Below are 24,008 nucleotides of genomic sequence, written 5' to 3'. Positions count from 1 at the left end.
GATTTGGGACAAATTGGCTTAGCTGCTCTAAGTTTGGAGTTTCTCAGGGTACCAGAATCTTTAGAGTTTTTTTTTAGAATATGCCGATTCTTTATTTAATCTATTAGTGTTTGATAAATTACAAATATATAAGCAAAGTATTCTTGGAAAACATAAGTAATTAATTTCCCAGAGCATATCTCTCTGATTTGATGTTTTTCAGATCAGCCAGAGATATAACTTATTTATGTTCGTCTCTCCTTTCCTACCCTATGTGTTCAAAGGATTCAAGATGACTATATAAATGGGTTATATAAACATTGAGGGGGTAAAATTTAGGGAAAGTGAAACTTTTTAAAACCTGTGTATATGGTAAGAAAATCACATTGTTTAGCTGCTTTCTGATTATATTCAAAGAAGGTCAGTCTAATGGGACTCAGAACACGCCCTTGTTTCTAAAGTACAGATTTAGCATTCCCATTGGTGGCTTCTTATTGGCGTTGCCATTGAATAGTGGCCTTTTCTCCCTGGCCAATCTGTTAGTCTGCTTATCTTAAAACTAGAGGCCCGATGCACAAAGATTCGTGCAGGAATGCGCCTTCCTTTCCCTGGCTGCCGGCACCGCCTTCACTCTGGCTGGAGCTGCCTTTCTGCCTTGGCTCCAGCCTGGGGCCGCCTTTCCGCCTTCCCACACTGCCCAGAGGCCCCGGAGTGGCTGGGGCAGTGTGGAATGCCTGTGTCGTTGCCGACAACACAAGCATCCGCCCTGCCCCCAGCCACTTGGCACCTGCATATGCAAATTAACCTGCCATCTTTGTTGGGTTAATTTGCATACTTGCTCCTGATTGGCTGGTGGGCATCATGAAGGTACAGTCAATTTGCATCTTTCTCTTTTATTAGTGTAGTCTAGAAGCCTGTTGCACAAAGATTCGCACAATAGGCCTTCCTTCCCCTGGCTGCTGGCACCAGTTTTCCTCTAGCACCTGGGACCCAGGCCTTTGGTCCAGCCGCAGCGGAGAAGCCAAGCCTCTTCAGTCTTCAGTCTTCAGTGCGGCCAGAGCCTTCAGTCTTCACTCCGTGCCTGCAAATGCAAATTAACCACCATCTTTGTTGAGTTAATTTGCATATTCATCCAATTGGCTGGTGGGCATAGTGGAGTGACACCAATTTGCATGTTTCTCTTTTATTAGTGTAGATGATTCCAGACCAAGGCTCACTATTTAAATACTTTAAACACTTTTCCATTGGAATCCTATGTCACATTTCACATTTTTAAAATATGTTTCTTACTTCAGAGTCCTTAGACAGGGATCAGTAAAAAAAAAAAAGCAGCTCTTAATTATAGATAGGAAGATTAAGAAATTAACCTGAGCCTTGGTGGTGTGGCTCAGTTGGCCTTTGAACAATGCCAGGGTTAGGAGCATTGACCCTCTGCACAGTCGAAAATCTGCATATGACTATTGACTTCCCCAGAACTAAATGACTAATAATCTATTGACCGGAAGCCTTACCAATAACATAGTCAATTAACACATATTTTGTATGCTGTATGTATTATATACTATATTCTTACAATAAAGTAAGCTACAGAAAAGAAAATTATAAGAGCCTGGTTGGCATGGCTATGGACCAAGAGGTCAGGGTTTGGTTCCTGGTCAGGGCACAAACCCGAGTTGCGGGCTTGATCCCCAGTGGGGGTGTGCAGGAGGCAGCCAATCAATGATTCTCTCTCATCATTGATGTTTCTATCTCTCCCTCTCCTAATATTCTTTTTGTAATTTATCCCTGTTGCTTATTCATTTCATTGACAAACAGTCTATTGTGTGACTAATCTACAATTTCTTTATCTCCTGTTGATGGATATTTCATTTCTTTCCAATTTTTTATTATTATCAACAATGCTGCAGCTAACACGTTTGGATCTATTTCTTTTGTCCTTGAAGGATAACTATGTTTTTTTATTTTGGAGAGCAATGTATATAGGCTAACTTCCTCCTTCCAACTCATCTATATGTTTCTGTAGGCCTCCCAATTTACCTCTCTCTATATATACACAGAATTATGTATGTTTGTATAAGCATTGCATAATTATGAAATGATTCAAATTAATCTGATGACATTTGTACATTGGTTGCATGGACTAAGGAGGTATGAATAGAAGATAAATATTTTATTTTTTTTTATTTTTTTTTATTTTTTATTTTTTTAAATATTTTTTATTGATTTTTCACAGAAAGGAAGGGAGAGAGATAGAAAGTTAGAAACATCGATCAGCTGCCTCCTGCACATCTCCCACTGGGGATGTGCCTGCAACCCAGGTACATGCCCTTGACCGGAATCGAACCTGGGACCTTTCAGTCCGCAGGCCGATGCTCTATCCACTGAGCCAAACCGGTTTCGGCAAATATTTTATTTTTATATTTTTTTTTTTTAAATATATTTTATTGATATTTTACAGAGAGGAAGGGAGAGAGATAGCTAGAAACATCGATGGGAGAGAAACATCGATCAGCTGCCTCCTGCACATCTCCCGCTGGGGATGTGCTCGCAACCCAGGTACATGCCCTTAACCGGAATCAAACCTGGGACCTTTCAGTCCGCAGGCCGACGCTCTATCCACTGAGCCAAACCGGTTTCGGCAATATATCTTTTAAGCATAAATAGTTCAAAGACTTTTTTTTTAAGTTTATGTGAGTACCATATTTTAAAAAATATGAAACTTATTTCCTAATTTTATTTTATTTAAAAAAATATTTATTTATTGGCCTGGTGCATAAAATTCATGCATGGGTATGGTCCCTAGGCCTGGCCCGTGATCAAGGCCATCTTCCCCAGCTGTCTACAGCCAGCCCCACCCCCCCCACCACTACCCATCCCTAGTTACCCATTCCCCATCGGGTGATTGGTGCCTGATGGCCGGGGGAAGGGACCTAGAGGGTGACTGTTCCTGCCCAGTTGCCGGCCCCGCCCCTGCTGCAGGTGGCCATCATGCAGTCGGAGCCTGCCAGCCAAGGAAAGGGACTGAGAGGTGGTCAGTGCACCTCACAGTGACTGTTCCAGTGGTTGTTCCACTGTTAGGGTCAATTTGCATATTACCCTTTTATTATGTAGGATATGCCTCTTGGCCTTCTGTATGTCTGCTTTTGAGAAGTGTTTAAGTCCTTTGCCCATTTTTTGATTGGATTGTTTATCTTCCTTTTGTTAAGTTGTATGAGTTCCCTATAAATTTTGGAGATTAAACCCTTATCATATGTCACATTGACAAATATGTTCTCCCATGCAGTGGGCTTTCTTGTTTTTATGGTTTCCCGTCTTATGTTTAAGTCTTTATCCATTTTGAGCTTATTTTTGTGTATGGTGTAAGTTGGTGATCAAGTTTCATTTTTTTTGCATGTATCCAATTTTTCCAGCACCATTTGTTGAAGAGACTGTCTTGACTCCATTGTGTGCTCTTGCCTTCTTTGTCAAATATTAGTTGAGCATAATGGCTTGGGTTGATTTCTGGGTTCTCTGTTCTGTTTCATTGGTCTATTTGTATGTTCCTGCACCAGTACCAGGCTGTTTTGAGAACAGTGGCTTTGTAATACAACTTGATGTCTAGTATTGTGATCCCTCCAACTTTATTCTTTTTTCTCAGGATTGCTGTGACTATTCGGGGTCTTTTTTTGTTCCATATAAATTTTTGGAGAGTTTGTTATAGGTCTGTGAAAAATTAACAAATCTACAAATGACAAGTGCTGGCAAGGATGTGGAGGAAAGGGAGCCCTCATGCAAATTGGCACAGCCTCTGTGGGAAACAGAGGAGTTTCCTCAAAAAACTTAAAAATGGAGCTCCCATTTGACTCAGTAAGCCCACTCCTAGGAATATATCCCAATAAATCAGAAACACCAACCAGGAAGAACATATGCACCCCTATGTTCATAGCAGCACAATTTATAATAGCTAAGATTTGGAAACAGCCTAAGCGTCCATCAGCAGATGAGTGGATTAAAAAACTGTGTCACATCTATACAGAGGAATACTATGTGCTGTAAAAAAGAAAGAACTCTTACCGTTTACAACAGCATGGATGGACCTGGGGAGCATTATGCTAAGCGAAATAAGCCAGTCAGAGAAGGATAAGTATCACATGATCTCATTCATTTGTGGAATATAATGAACAACATAAACTGATGGAAAAAAAAATAGATCCAGAACAGAACCAAAGTGAAGCAGGGGGTCCCTCCGGGGTGAGGACGACGGAGCCCCAACGCGCTAGAGCGTCTGCATGCACGACTCCGGGACCAGGTTCATTGACGCAGATCCGTTTTATTGAGGAACTACAGGGGTATATATAGCATGAGGGGACCAATCAGAGGGAGACACGTTGCTATAGGCGACCAATCAGAGGGAGACACGTTGCTATAGGCGACCAATCAGAGGGAGACACATTGCTATAGGTGACCAATGGCTGAAAGGCTGGGGTACTATGCATGTGGCTCTAGGAGTTAGTTCAGGCGGGCATTGCTACTTCCTGGTGTGCCGAGGAAGCATGTCATGGTGGAGTGTGCTCACACCATTGCAACAGCCAACAGCGCTGAGACATACTTCCTGAGCTCTACTACACCAAAGAACTTGTATGCTTATAAGCATAACCAATGGACACAGACAATGGGGGTGGAGGTAAAGGCCAGGGCTGGGAAGCAGGGCACGCTGGGAGAGAACAACGGTGGGAAAGGGGACATATGTAATACTTTCAACAATAAAGAATTTTTTAAAAATTATTTATTTAATTGTTTTTAAAAAAATCTTTATTGTTGAAAGTATTACATAGATCCTCCTTTTTTCCCCCATTAACTTTTTCCAGCCAGCTCCCATCCCTGTCCCCCATCCCCCAGGCCCTCACCACCCATTGTCTGTTTCCACAGGTTATGCATATATGCATAAAAGTTCATTGATTTTTCTTTTTATTATTGCCTAATTTTATGGGCAGAAATAATAGTATAGTCTTCAATAGAAATGCTGATTTTAAGGGTTATTTTTTAAATTTATTTATTTATTTATTTATTTAATTTAGAGAGGGAGGGAGAGGGATAGAGAGATAGAAACATGGAGAGAGAAATATCATGATAGGCTGCCTCCTGCTCGCACCCTACTGGGGATTGAGCCTGCAACTGGGACATGTGCCCTGACCAGGAATTGAACCGGAGCCTCTTGGTTCCTGGGTTGATGCTCAATCACTGAGCCACACCGGTTGAGTCTGATTAACTGTAAAAATTGTACAGTTTTAAAATGTACAATTCAATGTTTTTTAGTATATTGGCAGAGTTTTGCAACCATAACTACAGTCAGGTTTTTAAAAAAAAAAAAATTTATTGATTTCAGGGAGGAAGGGAGAGGGAGAGAGAGAGAGAAACATCATTAATGAGAGAGAATCATTGATCAGCTGCCTCCTGCACACCCCTCACTGGGGATCGAGCCTGCAACCCGGGCATGTGCCCTGACTAAGAATCAAACCGTGACCTCCTGATTCACAGGTTGACGCTCAACCACTGAACCACACCAGCTGGGCACTACAATTTTTAGAATATTTTTATCACCCCAAAAAGAAACTCTATACCCATTAGTAGTCACTCCCCATCCCCTCCTCCTAGCCACTGCAACCATAAATCTACATCTGTGTTTGTGGATTTTCCTACTCTGGACATTTTATATAAATGGATCATATAATGTATGGCCCTTTGTGACTAGTATCTTTCACTTAGCATGATGTTTTCAAGATTTATTTATGTTGTAGTGTGTTGTCAATACTTCATTCCTGTTATGACCAAACTAGAGGCCTGGTGCACGAAATTTGAGCACGGGTGGGTGTATCCCTCAGCCTGGCCTGTGCCCTCTCACAATCCAGGACCCCTTGTGTAGGGTCCCTAGGCCTGGCAGGCGATCAGGGCCTATTGGGGCTTTCTTTCCCCTGGCTGCCAGCAGCTGGCCCCACCCCCACCGCTGCTACTGCTTCCCATCTGTGGGGCACTGCCCCCTTCCCTCCCCCGCCATCAGTCACCTTCCTCTGCTGGTCGACAAGCATGGGTGCGATCACTTGGCTGGCCTGGGCCTGCCTCTGCAGGGCCATCACTGGCTGGCCCCGCACACCTGCCACAGTGTCGCTGGCCGGTGGCCTGGGCCTCCCTCTGTGAGGCAATTCATCGTAGGGTGATAGTGCCACCCCCCCACCCCCCGACCAATTGCATCACACCTGCCTTGGCTGACCTGGCGCTAGTGCGTGTCATAGCATGGTCATCCAGAAAGTTGTCTGGACGGTTGTTCTGCTGTTTGCTCGATTTGCATATTATGCTTTTATTATTATAGATAATATTCCATTGGTTCCCTTTTGTACCCCTACTTATCAGTTTATGGACATTTGGGTTGTTTCCACTTTTTGACTATTAGTAATAATGATGTTATGATATTCGTGTGTATAAATTTTTATGCAGACGAGAAGTGGAATTGCTGGATTGTATGATAACTGTGTTTAACATTTTGAAGAACTACCAAACTGTTTTCCAATGTAGGTGCACCATTTTACATTTTCACTAGCATTGAATGAGGGTTCCATTTTCTGCACATCCTAGTCAGCACTTGCTATTTTCTTTTTTAACAATCCTATTTGGTGTGAGTGGTATCTCATTGTGATTTTGATTTGCATTTCTCTAGTGACTAATGTTGACTGTTTTTGTATGTGTTTACTGGCCATTTATTTACATATCTCTTTGGAAATGTATTTGAATGTTTATTTAACTCCTTTGTTTATTTTTAAATTAGGTTATTTGTCTTTTTATCGTTGAGTTGTAAGAATACCATATATTTTATTCTATTTTTTAAAGTATTGCTTTATTTGTTTGCAAGACTGATTTTTTTCCTCCTCTTATTGGCAGGTCCTATCCAAAATGCACTGCTGTCTGCACAAGGATATAATTCTCAGCTTCCAGGATCCTACTCTCATCTATTACCAGCAAAGACTTTGAATCCAGTCTCTGGACAGTCGAACTATGGTGGTTCTCAGACTGTTTCTCCATTAAATAATTATCAGGGACCTGGGCAGACTCTTCATAGACCACCTGTGGCTTCTAATGCAGTGACACCTTCACTCCATAGTGGTCCTGTTCCCCGAATGCCACAACATGCTTCTCAGAACCCAGCTGCTACACCAATGTCTTCTGGTAGCTTTCATCCTGGAGCCAATGTACCGCCACCTCTGAATTGGCAATATAACTATCCATCCACAGGATCACAGACAAACCATTATCCTCGTGTATCAACTGGACCAACTATGTCTGGGAATACAAATTTGACAAGTCATCAGTATGTTTCTTCTGGAGATCCTTCACTTCAAAACAACTTCATAAAATCAGGTAGAGTTCTTTAAAATATAGAAATGGGAAACTTTTGCTTAATTAGACATTTGAATTAATGTTTCAGGTCTTAAAACCATTGTAAGACTATTGATTTTTTAAATCATTGTTAATGTTTAAATAAACTATTTCTCTAACCTTTAAGTTAACTTAAAATTGTGGATTGTTCCTGCTTTGCATCTTATCCTCTATGTTTACTTGAGTCACTCATGATATTTCAGGGATTCTGGAATGCACGCAGAACTACTTCCTTAAGGACTGATCATTACTTTTATTAAATTGGTTCTGTTTTGTATTCTAGGGAAGATCAATCCCTGTGGTTTCTCTTTTGTCTTTTTCTTTTTTCTTTTTTAAATTAAATCTTTATTGTTCAGATTATTACATTTGTTCCTCTTTTTTCCCCCCGTAACTCCCCTCCTCCCTGTTCCCTCCCCACCATCCACCCTCACTCCCCACCCACTGTCCTCATCCATAGGTGCACGATTTTTGTCCAGTCTCTTCCCGCATCTCCCACACCCCTTTCCCCCCCAAGAATAGTCAGTCCATTCCCTTTCTATGTCCCTGATTCTATTATGATCACCAGATTATTTATTCACTTGATTCTTAGCTTCACTTGTTGATAGATGCATGTTTGTTGTTCATAATTTGTGTCTTTACCTTTTTCTTCTTCTTCCTCTTCTTAAAGGATACCTTTCAGCATTTCATATAATACTGGTTTGGTGGTGATGAACTCCTTTAGCTTTTCCTTATCTGTGAAGCACTTTATCTGACCTTCAGTTCTGAATGATAGCTTTGCTGGATAAAGTAATCTTGGTTGTAGGTTCTTGGTATTCATCACTTTGAATATTTCTTGCCATTCCCTTCTGGCCTGCAAAGTTTCTGTTGAGAAATCAGCTGACAGTCGTATGGGTGCTCCCTTGTAGGTAACTGAGTTTCTTTCTCTTGCTGCTCTTAAGAGTCTCTCTTTGTCTTTTGCTCTTGGCATTTTAATTATGATGTGTCTTGGTGTGGTCCTCTTTGGATTCCTTTTGTTTGGGGTTCTCCGTGCTTCCTGGACTTGTAAGTCTATTTCTTTCACCAGGTAGGGGAAGTTTTCTGTCATGATTTCTTCAAATAGGTTTTCAATATCTTGCCCTCTCTCATCTTCTGGCACCCCTATAATTCTGATGTTGGTACGCTTGAAACTGTCCCAGAGGCTCCTTACACTATCTTCGTATTTTTGGATTCTTTTTTCATTTTGTGTTTCCGGTTGGGTGTTTTTTGCTTCTTCGCATTTCAAATCTTTGCCTTGATTCTTGCGCTCCTCTGGTCTGCTGTTGGGAGTCTGTATAATATTCGTTATTTCAGTCCGTGTATGTTTAATTTCTAGTTGGTTCTTTATCATAACATCGAGGGTCTCATTAGATTTGTTGAGGATCTCATTAAGTTTATCGGCGGCTTCTAGATGGTTCTTGAGAGACCTTAAAAGTGTGGTTCTGAACTGAATATCCTCCATTGACAGTTTTTTCCTGTTTCTTTGTCTCCGCATTTTTTATGCTTTCTTGGTGCACCCCCTAGTGGTCTTTGTGTGCAGTCTTCCTGTAGTTAAGCCTTGATTGTTGTAGTTAATACTAGGGGGATTTGACCTCCAGGCCAACTGGCTGTGAGAATCAGCTGTGTCTGCAGTGGGAAAACGTCTGTCCTCTAGGGAGGTGCTAATCTAGCCTTTGCCTGAGGCTATCTGGTAAATGGCTCTGTGCAGGGCTTGGGCGGGGCGGGTGGGTCGCTCGGGATCAACAGGGTGGGCCGGAGTGCGCAGTTATGGCGGCTCTCAGTTCCGTCCCCAGGGGCTCTGCCTCTTTGAGTCCCAGCAACCGCTGCAAACCTCGGAGAGAAAGCTGCCTTCGAGTTCCGACTGAAGCCAGACAGTCCCGCTTCTCCCGTTTGAGTCTGGGTCCCTAGAGACTCGCCCGGATCTGGAGCTCAGAATCTGAGACTCCCTCCCGATTGAAAACACCAACCGCGCCCTCCGCCGCCAGCCCTCTCTGCGCGCACTCCATACCTGAGTATTTCACTTCAGCACTGCGCCTCCTCTGAGTCTGGGTATGATATTCTCTTTCCTCCTAGTTGTAGAATTTCCACTCAGCCAGCCTTCCTGTGGTTCTGGATGATGTCCGTTCCGTCTTTTAGGTGTATTTTGATTTGGTTGTTCAAGGCAGCAATCTCCGGCGTTAACCGATGCCGCCATCTTAGTTTTTCCTGGTCTTTTTCTTTTCTTTTCTTGTATTTTCATTGATTTCAGAGAGGAAAGGAGAGAAAGAGGTAGAAATAACAATGATGAGAGAGAATCATTGATTGGCTGCCTCCTGTATTCCCACACTGGGGATCGAGCTTGAAACTCAGGCATGTCCCCTGACTGGGAATCGGAACTATGACCTCCTGGTTCATAGGTTGATGCTCAATCATTGAGCCACACCGTGTGGCTCTCTTTGGTCTTGATTTGAGACTTGAGTTATTTTTTTGTTATGGCAAAGACAGTTTTTGGCCCCAGAAACTGTAGGATCTCAGATGTCAAAACAGATCATACTTTCGGAGTGAGGAATGTCATTGAGCATAACTGCAGTCAGAAAGCAGTAGACATGAAGAGCCAATATCAGCCCTTGTCAGTTTGGCTCAGTTGATAGAACATTGGCCTATGGACAGAAGGGTCCCGGGTTTGATTCCAGTCAAGGGCACATAGGTTGGTTACAGTTTCCTCCACTGGCCCGGGTCCTGGTCAGGGCCCGTGCAGGAGGGAATCAATCGATGTTTCTCTCATGTTTCTCTCTGTCTTTCCCTCTCTCTTCCATTCTCTCTGAAGATCAATGGAAAAATATCCTCGGGTGAGGATTAAAAATAATAATAAAATAAAAAAGGAATAAAGTGGCAAAAAAAAAAAGAATCCAATGCATTCAATAAGCAAAATACAAGAAGAAGAAGAAGAAAAAAAGCAGTGGACAGATTTTTATATTTATGTTTTCTTCTAAGAGTTTTAGCTCCAATATTTATATCTTTGATCAATTTTGAGTTAACTTTTTTTTATATGGTGTTAGGTAGGGATTCAACTTCATTCTTGTGCATGTGGAGATACAGTTGTCCCAGGACTATTTGCTAAACTATTCTTTCTCCCATTGAATTATCTTGGCACCCTTGTTGAAAATCAATTGCTCATAAATGTAAGGGTTTATTTCTGGACTCTAAATTTTGTTTCATTGATCTATATGTCTATATCTTTTTTTTTTTTTTTTTTTTTTTTTTTAATTTTTATTGCTTAAAGTATTACAAAGGGTATTACATATGTGTCCATTTTATCCCCCCGCCCTAGACAGTCCCCTAGCCTCCCCTATCCCCCAATGTCTTATGTCCACTGGTTATGCTTATATGCATGCATACAAGTCCTTTAGTTGATCTCTTACCCCCCTACCTCCTGCCCCGCAACCCTCCCCGGCCTTCCTGCTGCAGTTTGACAATCTGTTTGAGGCAGCTCTGCCTCTGTATCTATTATTGTTCAAAAGTTTATAATGGTCTCTATTATCCATGAATGAGTGAGATCATGTGGTATTTTTCCTTCATTGACTGGCTTATTTCACTTAGCATAATGCTCTCCAGTTCCATCCATGACGTTGCAAATGGTAAGAGTTCCTTCCTTTTTAGAGCAGCATAGTATTCCATCGTGTAGATGTACCACAGTTTTCTAATCCATTCATCTACTGATGGGCACTTAGGCTGTTTCCAGATCTTAGCTATGGTGAATTGTGCTGCTATGAACATAGGGGTGCATATATCCTTTCTGATTGGTGTTTCTGGTTTCTTGGGATATATTCCTAGAAGTGGGATCACAGGGTCAAATGGGAGTTCCATTTTCAGTTTTTTAAGGAAACTCCATACTGTCTTCCATAGTGGCTGCACCAGTCTGCATTCCCACCAGCAGTGCACAAGTGTTCCTTTTTCTCCACATCCTCTCCAGCACTTGTCGTTTGTTGATTTGTTGATGATAGCCAGTCTGACAGGTGTGAGATGGTACCTCATTGTTGTTTTGATTTGCATCTCTCGGATGATTAGTGACTTTGAGCATGTTTTCATATGTCTCTTGGCTTTCTGAATGTCCTCTTTTGAAAGGTGTCTATTTAGGTCCTTTGCCCATTTTTTGACTGGATTGTTTATCTTCCTTTTGTTAAGTTGTATGAGTTCCCTATAAATTTTGGAGATTAGGCCCTTATCAGATATGACATTGGCAAATATGTTTTCCCACACAGTGGGTTTTCTCGTTGTTTTGTTGATGGTTTCTTTTGCTGTGCAGAAGCTTTTTATTTTGATGTAGTCCCATTTGTTCATTTTCTCTTTCGTTTCAAGTTCCCTAGGAGCTGTATCAGTGAAGAAATTGCTTCGGCATATGTCTGAGATTTTGTTGCCTTTGGATTCTTCTAGAATTTTTATGGTTTCCTGTCGTACATTTAAGTCCTTTATCCATTTTGAGTTTATTTTTGTGTATGGTGTAAGTTGGTGGTCTAGTTTCATTTTCTTGCATATATCTGTCCAATTTTCCCAACACCATTTATTGAAGAGACTATCTTGGCTCCATTGTATGTTCTTGCCTCCTTTGTCAAATATTAATTGAGCATATTGGTTCGGGCCAATTTCTGGGCTCTCTATTCTATTCCATTGATCTATATGCCTATTCTTGTGCCAGTACCAGGCAGTTTTGAGAACAGTGGCTTTGTAATACATCTTGATATCTGGTATTGAGATCCCACCTACTTTGGTCTTTTTCAGGATTGCTGCAGCTATTCGGGGTCTTTTTTTATTCCAGATGAATTTTTGGAGAGTTCGTTCTAGATCTCTGAAGTATGCCATTGGTATTTTAATGGGAAGTGCATTGAATTTATAGATTGCTTTGGGTAGTATGGACATTTTAATGATGTTGATTCTACCAATCCATGAACACGGTATGTTCTTCCATCTGTTTATGTCTTCCTCTATATCATTTTTCAACGTCCTGTAGTTTTCTGAGTAGAGGTCTTTTACCTCTTTAGTTAAGTTTATTCCTAGGTAGCTTAATTTTTTTGGTGCGATGGTAAACGGGATTGTTTTTATAATCTCTCTTTCTGAAAGTTCACTATTGGTGTATAGAAATGCCTCGGATTTCTTGGGGTTAATTTTGTATCCTGCTACATTGCCAAATTCATGTATTAAGTCCAGTAGCTTTTTGATGGAGTCTCTAGGGTTTTGTATGTATAATATCATGTCGTCTGCAAATAAGGACAGTTTTACTTCCTCTTTTCCAATTTGGATGCCTTTTATTTCTTCTTCTTGCCGAATTGCAATGGCTAACACTTCCAGTACTATGTTGAACAGGAGTGGTGAGAGGGGGCATCCCTGTCTTGTTCCTGTTCTTAGGGGGAATGGTGTTAGTTTTTGTCCATTGAGTATGATGTTGGCTGTGGGCCTGTCATATATGGCTTTTATTATGTTGAGGTATGATCCTTCTACTCCCACCTTGCTGAGAGCTTTTATCAAAAATGGGTGTTGAATTTTGTCAAATGCTTTTTCTGCATCAATTGATATGACCATGTGGTTTTTTTCTTTCAATTTGTTTATGTGATGTATCACGTTTATTGATTTGCGGATATTGTACCATCCTTGCATCCCTGGGATAAATCCTACTTGGTCATGGTGTATGATCTTTCTGATGTACTGCTGGATCCGACTTGCTAAGATTTTGTTGAGGATTTTGGCATCTATGTTCATGAGGGATATTGGCCTGTAATTCTCTTTCATTGTGTTGTCTTTACCTGGTTTTGGTATTAGGGTGATGCTGGCTTCATAGAATGAGCTTGGAAGTGTTCCTTCCTCTTGAATTTTTTGTAGTAGTCTGAGGAGGATAGGTTTCAGTTCTTCCTTGAATGTTTGGTAAAACTCCCCTGTGAAGCCGTCTGGTCCTGGGCTTTTGTTTGCTGGAAGCTTTTTGATGACTGCTTCAATTTCTTCCATAGTTATTGGCCTGTTGAGATTTTTAGATTCTTCCTGATTGAGTTTTGGAATGTTGTATTTTTCTAGGAATTTGTCCATTTCCTCCAGGTTGTCTAGTTTGTTGGAGTAGAGCTGTCCATAGTATTTTTTAACAATCATTTGTATTTCTGTGGGGTCTGTTGTTATTTCGCCTCTATCATTTCTGATTTTGTTTATTTGGGTCCTCTCTCTTTGCTTCTTGGTGAGTCTGGCTAGAGGTTTGTCAATCTTGTTTATCCTTTCAAAGAACCAGCTCTTGGTTTCATTGATTTTCTGTATTGTTTTTTTGGTCTCTATGTCATTTATTTCTGCTCTAATCTTTATTATCTCCTTCCTTCTGCTCACTCTGGGGTTTTCTTGTTGCTCTCTTTCTAATTCTTTGAGTTGTAGAGTTAGATGATTTACTACCATTTTTCTTGTTTTTTGAGATAGGCCTGTAGAGCTATAAACTTCCCTCTCAGGACTGCTTTCATTGTGTCCCATAGGTTTTGGATTGTTGTGTTTTCATTGTCATTAGTTTCCAGGATGTTTCGAATTTCTTCTTTGATTTCATTGGTAACCCAATCAATATTTAATAGCATGCTATTCAGCTTCCAGGTGTTTGAGTATTTTGGGTTGTTTTTATTGTAGTTTATTTCTAATATTATGCCATCGTGGTCTGCGAAGACGCTTTTTTATGATTTCAATCTTCTTGAATTTGGGGATACTTTGCTTGTGACCCAATATATGGTCTATTTTTGAATATGTCCTATGAGCATTTGAGTAGAATGTATATTCCCTGGCTTTCGGGTGAAGTGTTCTGAAGATGTCTATTAAGTCCATCTGGTCTAGTGAGTCATTTAGGATTGCTGTATCTTTGCTGATTATTTGTCTAGAAGACTTATCCAGTGCTGTCAGTGGTGTATTAAAGTCCCCTACAATGATTGTATTGTTGTCGATCTCTCCTTTGATATCCTCCAGGAGTTTTTTTTATGAATTTGGGTGCTCCTGCATTGGGTGCATATATGTTTACCAGGGTTATATCTTCTTGTTGTATTGATCCCTTTAGTATTATGAAGTGGCCTTCCTTATCTCTTGTTATGGCCTTCACTTTGAGGTCTATTTTGTCCGATATAAGTATTGCTACCCCAGCTTTCTTTTCCTTTCCATTTGCCTGAAAGATATTTTTCCATCCTTTCACTTTCAGTCTGTGTGAGTCCCTTATAATGAGGTGGGTTTCTTGTAGACAGCAGATGTATGGGTCATGTTTTTTTATCCATTCAGCCACTCGATGTCTTTTGTTTGGAGCATTTAGTCCGTTTACGTTTAAAGTTATTATTGAAAGGTACTTGTTTGTAGGCATTTCTGTTTTTGTGTGGCTGTTTTCTTTCTGAGCTTTTTATTTCTTATTTTTATACCAGTCCCTTTAGCATTCCTTGCATTGCTGGCTTGGTGGTGATAAACTCCCTTAGCCTTTTTTTGTCTGTGAAGCTTCTTATTTCCCCTTCAAGTTTGAATGATAGCCTTGCTGGATAGAGTATTCTTGGATTCAGTCCTTTGCTTTGCATCACTTTGTAAATTTCCGTCCATTCTTTTCTGGCCTGATGTGTTTCTGTTGAGAAATCATTTGACAATCTAATGGGAGATCCCTTGTATGTAACTTTCCGTCTCTCTCTTGCAGCCTGTAAGATTCTCTCTTTGTCCTGAACATTTGCCATGGTAATTATGATGTGTCTTGGTGTGGGTCTTTTTGGGTTCACCTTGTTTGGGACTCTCTGGGCTTGTGTGACTTTTTTCTTCCCCACCTCAGGGAAGTTTTCTGATATTATTTCTTCTAATAGGTTTTCTAATCCTTGTTCATCCTTCTGTTGTTCTGGTACCCCTATTATTCGTATGTTGTTTCGTTTCATGTTGTCCCAAAGCTCCCTTAGGCTCTCCTCCTGTCTTTTCATTTTTTTCTCCAATTGCAGTACGTTTTGGGTGTGTTTTGCTTCCTTGTCTTCTAAATCACTAATTCGGTCCTCCGCTTCTCCTAGTCTACTGTTGATACTTTCAATGGAGTTTTTCATTGCAGCTATATCACTCTTCATTTCTTCTTGGGTCTTACTTAAGTTGTTGATTTTTTCATCTGTTTCTTCTAGCTTCTTGGAGAGGTTGTCGATTTTTTCCTCCATCCGGTTTATGCACTCTAGGACCCTTATTCTGAATTCTTTTTCTGTCATGTTGCATGCCTCTGTATTACTTAGCTGCTTTTCTGGAGAGTCCTCCTTCTCTTTCCTTTGGGGGTTTCTTTGTCTACCCATGTTTGATCTCGCTGACATATCTAGACGTTGAGTCGTTCAGTGGCTGCTCCCTTGGTGGCAGTGACTCCTTGGTCTGTGGTTGCTCTTCGGGCGGTTGCGGTAGCAGCTGCTCTTCAGTTGGCAGCAGCTCCTCTGGTGGGTGCTGTTCACAGCTGTGGTGGCTCTTCTGGCTGGTGGGGCAAGGTTTCACGTACAGCTGCTGTTCCTCAGCAGAGGGTGTGGTGCTCAGGAGGTTGCTGTTGCTTGGATCTGCTGCGTTGATTTAAAGGCACAAAATACAACACAACAAGGCACCACGTACCAGGCACTATACACAAATATATTCACGATATGAATAACCCCAAATAAAGGTGACCACCTGAATTAAGAGAATTAGGGGATAAGGAAGAAGGAAGAGAAAAAGAGAAAAGAGAAAAAAGAAAAGAAAATTAGGGACCAAAAAAAGGAGTGCAAAAATGAAATTGGGAGAAAGGAGGGGGGAAAATAAAAGCGAGAAAAGAAAAGAAAAGAAAAAAAAAAGAGCGAAAAGAGAGAATGAAGTGGAAGAGGGGAAGAGACTTTTTTATATGAGGAGAATACTCCTATAGAACAGCCATTAATCCCAACAAATTCCAGCAACAGCTCCCTGGAGATGAATGCAAACTAGAAACAACCAATAATATAACGATGAAAATAGAATGGAGAACACTAATCCCAAAATAAAATAAAGAGAAAATAAAATGGCACTTTAAAAAAAAAATGGTAAAATGGTAGCAGTAATAATACTGGTTAAAAATAAGAAGGTAGTAGTTAAAAGGGTAAAATCAGGTGATGGAAAAAAGAAGAAAAAAAAAAGAAAAAAAAGAAGAAGAAAAGAAAAAAAAGAAAAAAAAAGAGAAAAAAAATTGGTTTCTTAGTTAAAAGGTGAAAAAAGAAAAAAAAAAAATATTGCAGTAGTGAAGGTCCTTCGGTTCTTCTATTCTTCAGTGTGGCTCGCCTTAGACCTTTCCAGGGGAGTTCTGCTCTTCAGGGCTGCAAACCGTCTCGCCAGCTGAGGAATTTCGCCAATTCGGGGTGGATGTTACTAGTTTCAGCTGCTCACTCCATTTGCTCAGGGACACGACCTGGGACGCGTCTGCCTATACCGCCGCCATCTTCCCCAATGATCTATATGTCTATATCTTTATACCAGCACCGAACATCTTGATTACTGTAGCTTTGTAGTGATCTTTGGATTTGGGAAATCTGGCCCTACCAACTTTGTTTTTTGTTTTCAAGGTTGTTTTGGCTGTACATCACTTTGGGAAGAAATCTATATATTCTTGGACTGACTTTTATCTTTTTATTTTTAACCTCAATGTTTGATCATATCCGCTTCATTTAACTATTAAAATTTGTCTTATACACTTATAAACATTAGTAGTGTTACTTTGAAAAGCATTTAAAACCCTGTATCGCAGTGGTTCTCAACCTCCTGGCCCTTTAAATACAGTTCCTCATGTTGTGACCCAACCATAAAATTATTTTTGTTGCTACTTCATAACTGTAATGTTGCTACTGTTATGAATCGTAATGTAAATATCTGATATGCAGGATGGTCTTAGGCGACCCCTGTGAAAGGGTCGTTCGACCGCCAAAGGGGTCGCGACCCACAGGTTGAGAACCGCTGCTGTATCGGGATATGCAGGTTGAGTCTGCTCAGCAGACATCCTCAAGGAAATGAACTATGAAAGCATCCAAGTGAAATAGTAAACAATAATTACCTTTTTATACTCATGTGTATTACTGCGTATACTATATACACTTCATCAGGCTTATAGTTTAACTGCTAAAACTACTTATTTTTCTTACCTCCATTTTTTTTTTTTTTTAATTTTTTTTAATTAAATCTTTATTGTTCAGATTATTACATTTGTTCCTCTTTTTTTTCCCCCCATAACTCCCCTCCTCCCAGTTCCCGCCCCACCCTCCGCCCTCACTCCCCACCCACTGTCCTCATCCATAGGTGCACGATTTTTGTCCAGTCTCTTCCCGCATCTCCCACACCCCTTTCCCCCCCAGGAATAGTCAGTCCATTCCCTTTCTATGTCCCTGATTCTATTATAATCAACAGTTCATTCTGTTCATCAGATTATTTATTCACTTGATTCTTAGATTCACTTGTTGATAGATGCATATTTGTTGTTCATAATTTGTATCTTTACCTTTTTCTTCCTCTTCCTCTTCTTAAAGGATACCTTTCAGCATTTCATATAATCCTGGTTTGGTGGTGATGAACTCCTTTAGCTTTTCCTTATCTGTGAAGCTCTTTATCTGACCTTCAATTCTGAATGATAGCTTTGCTGGATAAAGTAATCTTGGTTGTAGGTTCTTGGTATTCATCACTTTGAATATTTCTTGCCACTCCCTTCTGGCCTGCAAAGTTTCTGTTGAGAAATCAGCTGACAGTCGTATGGGTATTCCCTTGTAGGTAACTGAGTTTCTTTCTCTTGCTGTTTTTAAGATTCTCTCTTTATCTTTTGCTCTTGGCATTTTAATTATGATGTGTCTTGGTGTGGTCCTCTTTGGATTCCTTTTGTTTGGGGTTCTCCGCGCTTCTTGGACCTGTAAGTCCATTTCTTTCACCAGGTGGGGGAAGTTTTCTGTCATTATTTCTTCAAATAGGTTTTCAATATCTTGCTCTCTCTCATCTTCTGGCACCCCTATAATTCTGATGTTGGTACGCTTGAAGCTGTCCCAGAGGCTCCTTACACTATCCTCGCATTTTTGGATTCTTTTTTCATTTTGCTTTTCCGGTTGGGTGTTTTTTGCTTCCTCGCATTTCAAATCATTGACTTGATTCTTGCGCTCCTCTGGTCTGCTGTCGGGAGTCTGTATAATATTCGTTATTTCAGTCCGTGTATGCTTAATTTCTAGTTGGTTCCCCAATATAAGATCGAGGGTCTCATTAGTTTTCTTGTAGATCTCATTAAGTTTATCGGCGGCTTCTAAACAGTTCTTGAGAGACCTTAAAAGTGTGGTTCTGAACTCTATATCTTCCATTGACAATTTTGTCCTGTTTCTTTGTCTCCGCATTTTGTTATGCTTCCTTGGTGCACCCCCTAGTGGTCTTTGTTCGCAGTCTTATAGTTAAATCTTGATTGTTGTAGCTAATTCCAGGGAGGGTTTGACCTCCAGGCCAAGTGGCTATGAGAATCAGCTGTGTCAGCAGTGAGAGAACTTCTGTCCTCTAGGGAGGTGCTAATCTGGCGTTTGCCTGAGGCTATCCGGCAAATGCCTGTGTGCAGGGCTTGGGCGGGGCAGGTCGCACAGGATCAACAGGGTGGGCCGGAGAGAGCAGTTATGGCGGCTCTCAGTCCTGTCCCCAGGGGCTCTGCCTCTCTGAGTCCCAGCACCCGCTGCAAAGCTCAGAGAGAAAGCTGCACTCGCTCTGACCGAAGCCAGACAGTCCCGCTTCTCCCGTTTGAGTCTGGGTCCCTAAAGACTCGCCCGGATCTGGAGCTCAGAGTCTGCGACTCCCTCCCGATTGAAAACGCCAACCGCGCCCTCCGCCACCAGCCCGCTCCGCGCACTCCGCACCTCAGAATTTGACTTCAGCACTGCGCCTCCTCTGAGTGTCCGTATGCGTTTCTCTTTCCTCCTAGTTGTAGGACTTCCACTCAGCCAGCGTTCCTGTGGTTCTGGGTGATGTCCCTTCCGTTTTTTGGTTTCACTTTTGAAGTAGTTGTTCAAAGCAGCAAACTCCGGCGTTAACCTATGCCGCCATCTTGGTTCTCTCTCTCTTACCTCCTTGATCAGCCATTGACCCTGATGAATGCATTTTGGCCTCGTAAAGAGTAAGGCTATTCCTAGAAACTTAATTTCTTTGTCAGAATCTTTTGACCCACAATTGTTAGAACCAAAATTCTCCTGGTAGCTTTTATTTTTTAATTTTTAAAAATTTTTATTTATTGATTCTAGAGAGAGAGGAAACTCATATATGCATTCATTGATTGACTCTTGTATGTGTCCTAACTGGGGATTGAACCACAACCTTGGCGTATTGCTCTAACCAACTGAGCCACTCAGCCAGGGCTCTCCTGGTTACTTTTATTCTTATTCTTATTGACACCATGAGTGAGCATTAGTCAGTTGAAATTAATGACTATTCACTTCATAATTAATAATTATATGTAACAATTATTTAATATTTATTATTTTCCAGCACTTTGCCAGATTTTTATATGTGTTATCTTAATTTTTATAACAGTCTCTTTTACAAGAAATAAATCTGAGGCCACAAGAAAATAATTTGGGAACAGGTACTATATAAAAAGTGTTTAAGAATAGGTGTAGCCCTAGCCGGCTCAGTGAATAAAGCGTCGGCCTGCGAACTGAAAGGTCCCAGGTTCAATTCTGGTCAAGGGCGTGTGCCCGGATTGTGGGCTCGATCCCCAGTGGGGGACTTGCAGGAGGCAGCCAATCCATGATTCTCTCTCATCATGGATGTTTCTATCTCTCTCTACCTCTTCCTTCCTCTCTGAAATCAATAAAAATATATTTAAAAAATAAAAAAAGAATAGGTGTAGCTTCTTGTTTAAAAACATGATCAATAATCTGAAATATTTTTGGCGCTAACAGAAACATTCAAGTAGAGCACCTTGACTGCAGCACAAATATGGTGAAAGAGGCATAGCAAGTGTCATTACTTATGAAGATTTCCATGTAAAAGTAGGAGAAAGATAAATAAACTAATGAAATGAACCTAAAATAAATGTATGACTACCCTTCTTTTTTCTTATGAGAAAAAAAATTCTTCATATTTGACCTCTGTTTTTTTCAACCCATCATTAATAATAGGTGCCTGGTTGTTCAATTTCAAAACTCTATATAAGTTATACTAAGTTTCTAGTCCACATATTAAAATTCTTCCCCCTAATAGTCCATCTGTTAGCATCCTTGCATTAGTTTTAGGGATCTTAGGAGACAGGTTCTAAAACACTAATATTACTGTTATAAATAAGAATTATGCAGTTTGAAAAATTATCCTATAAAATGTAGCATATTTTTGGATTCAAAAGCATTCTGTTGAAAGCTGTGAAAAATCTCTGTAAGTTCACTTGAATGCTGTTAAACATTAGGTTGTTACATTTTTTGAACAGATGTGTCATACATTCTTATTCATGCTGAGTTGGTATTGTACCTTGCCCTTTTGTTCTTTGACTTGTCTGTATTGCCAAAGATATGAATGATATGTGTGGGTGCTTCTTTGATAAGGGTGTTACATGGTAGTAATCTTTGTCTTCACTTTTGTCAACAAGGCACTGATTAGTCTTATTGGGAGCCATAAAGTTTAGTAATACAATAATTTTTCAATTTGGCCCTGGAAAACTGAATACTGTTGAAGAAGCATATTGAAAATTTTTGTTATTTGCCTATCTTTATTCCTTTAGTTGTACAAAATTACAGGGTTAACTGTAGAATATATTATAAAGTAAGATTTATTATCTATTACATTTACAAATTCAGAGGATAAAAAAAGCCTTGGGCTGAAAAATTAAATCACATACTTATCAGTATTATTTTATCTACTTTGCAGACTTTGTTCCTCCTCTTTGGCAAATGAGAAGGTGGAAGTAATACTGTTGACTTGAGTGTATAGATGGTTGTGGGTTTTGGAACTTTTGATATCACATAGAAAAATTTCCTCAAGAGTAACTGATAATGTTTTTTACACTAGCCAGAACTTTATTGTCCTAATGGAAAATTGGTGTAGTTGAGGCAGTGAAAATACTAGTAGATACCAGAACAAATATCATGTAATTCTTGGTTTAGTTTGATGAGTATTTTTATACCTTTCAGATAGTGACCTATAAGGCATATGCATAAACTTTGGATCATTTCCTGTTTTTTAGGCTTAGGGAATGTTTTTAATATAGTATTTAAACCATTATTGAAAGTAAACTACTTTTTAAAAAATGTATTTTTATTGATTTCAGAGAGGAAGGGAGAGGGAGAGAGAGATAGAAACATCAATGATGGGAGAGAATCATAGGTGGAAGAGAATCATAGATTAGTTGCCTCCTGAACACCCCCCACTGGTAATCCAGCCTGCAACCCAGGCATGTGCCCTGATGGGAATCAAACCATGACCTCCTGGTTCATAGCTCGATGCTCAACCACTGAGCTGTGCCAGCTGGACAAAAGTAAACTTTTGATTATCATTAGGTTATTAAAAGGTACAAATTTACAATCTCATTTTTAATAGGTTATACACCGCCAATAAAAATGAAGCAGAATGAAATAAAACTTAGAGAATTTAGAGTATCACAATACTAACAAATTACAAAGTATTTACAATGCTAACTCTAAACCTAATCAATGTTAATTGAATGGACTATATTAATAGGTCATTAATAAAATTTTATTCGTGTTAATTTCTACTGGAATATTTGATGTGGCCTATTGAAACTGCGACCAGTCAATGAAAAATTAATCACTGTCTCTATCTTATAAGTGATTTGATGTTGAGTTTATACTGCTTTAATAGTTTACTATAGGAGAGACTTGGCAAGATGTAAAGTATGCATATAAATTAAGTTATAAACCTGGGAAGTTAACATATTTCTGGTAATTTATTGGTGTTTGTAATTAAAATTTCAAAGTTACTCAGATTTAGTGAAAGGCTATTTGGCCTTTGTCTTAAATTCTTAAGTAACGTGAAAAACCAATGTTTTCATAGGTTCTGCACCCCCCTTAGTGAATCCACCTCTGCCTACCACTTTCCAACCAGGAGTTCCTCTTGGGCCTCCTCCAGTTGGAGGACCACCTCCAGTGAGGGCCCTAAGTCCTCAGAAATCATCACATAGGGATGTGCCTCAGCCCTCATTTAATTCACCTATCAACCAAGAAGGTAAGCATGGCAAAACCAAGTCAAGTCCTAAAGGTTTGACTTAGGGTAGAAGAATGAATATTGTCTGAAATCTGTGTATTCATATCATATTTTTTTCCAGAAAATCTAGTTGTTTTGGTTAGGGTTGGCCTTCAGAAATTTAGAGTTTAATATATTTTATTGATTTTTTTTACAGAGAGGAAGGGAGAGGGATAGAGAGTTAGAAACATCAATGAGAGAGAAACATCTATCAGTTGCCTCCTGCACACTCCCTACTGGGGATGTGCCCGCAACCAAGGTACATGCCCTTGACCAGAATCGAACCTGGGACCCTTGAGTCTGCAGGCTGATGCTCTCTCCACTGAGCCAAACCGGTTAGGGCAGAAATTTAGAGTTTAAAGAACTTCCTCAAAATTCCACAGTCCTAGTCCTGACCGGTTTGGCTCAGTGGATAGAGCGTCGGCCTGCAGACTCAAGGGTCCCAAGTTCGATTCCGGTCAAGGGCATGTGCTTTGGTTGCGGGCACATACCCAGTGGGGAGTGTGCAGGAGGCAACTGATCGATGTTTCTCTCTCATCGATGTTTCCAACTCTCTATCCCTCTCCCTTCCTCTCTGTAAAAAATCAATAAAATATATTAAAAAAAAAAATTCCACAGTCCTATGTATGCTGGGCTGTGAACTAGCATTCAGGAACCACTGCTGTTAACTTTTTTTATTGCTGTGGGTATAAAGTTAGGTGCCTTTCAGGAGAGGGAGGTGAGAGAAGAGTTCCTGCTTTTTTGTTAGAACTATTCTTTTAATATACTGGCTTTTTTCCATGGAAGTGGTATTTTGATTGTCACTGTTACTGTAAATATTAGCAAATATTTATGAATCTAAATACAAAGTTAAATATACAAGCATTTTGAAGTTTTATATAAATAAAATGTCTTAAAGCATTGTCTTCGGATATAATTTTAAAATGTTTATTAATTTAAGTAATATTTTGTAAAATAAGAAATTTGATTTTAGCAGTAATATAACCATTGCAGCAAGATATGGAAATAGGAAAACAGAAAAGGAGGGGGGAAACCATTACCTATATCCTACTACTAAATACAATAAATATAATTTTTCTTGTAGCAGTTCCTTTGTTTTTAGAATTATAAGTGTGTGGGGGGGAGACTTGTAAGTAGTTTGAAAAGAATGGTATTAACAATGAATAACAAAATGATAAAGCAATGTCCCACAGGTTGCCACATTATTTAAAATTTTAACCAATTAAAAATATACACACTGTTTTTGTTTGTTTCTGCAAAGTGTTTGTTTGTTTTAATCCTTACCCAAGGATATGTTTTTATTGATTTTTAGAGAGAGAGGAAAAGAGAGAGAGAGAAACATCCATATGAGAGAGAAATATCAATCAGGGACTTTCTGTAGACAATTTATTTTTGTTAATCCTCACCAGAGGATATGTTTCCATTGATTTTTAGAGAGACTG

The 24,008-nt window shown here is 39.9% G+C and overlaps 1 protein-coding gene across 4 annotated transcripts in view; it reads left to right on the top strand.

Moving 5' to 3' along the window:
- SEC24A (SEC24 homolog A, COPII coat complex component) overlaps nt 1-24,008 on the top strand; it is a 71,024-nt gene that overhangs the window by 6,459 nt on the left and 40,557 nt on the right. For all 4 annotated transcript variants that reach the window (XM_036312957.1, XM_036312959.1, XM_036312958.1 and 1 more), the window contains exons 2-3: nt 6,892-7,368; nt 22,378-22,548. In XM_036312957.1, the coding sequence (XP_036168850.1) occupies nt 6,892-7,368; nt 22,378-22,548 (648 nt within the window). The remainder of the gene's footprint in view (nt 1-6,891; nt 7,369-22,377; nt 22,549-24,008) is intronic.

The sequence above is a fragment of the Myotis myotis genome, unplaced genomic scaffold, assembly GCF_014108235.1.
Source record: "Myotis myotis isolate mMyoMyo1 unplaced genomic scaffold, mMyoMyo1.p scaffold_m19_p_6, whole genome shotgun sequence".
NCBI lineage: Eukaryota > Metazoa > Chordata > Mammalia > Chiroptera > Vespertilionidae > Myotis > Myotis myotis.
The sequence above is the reverse complement of the archived record's forward strand: the minus strand, read 5'-3'. Positions and strand labels throughout refer to the sequence as shown.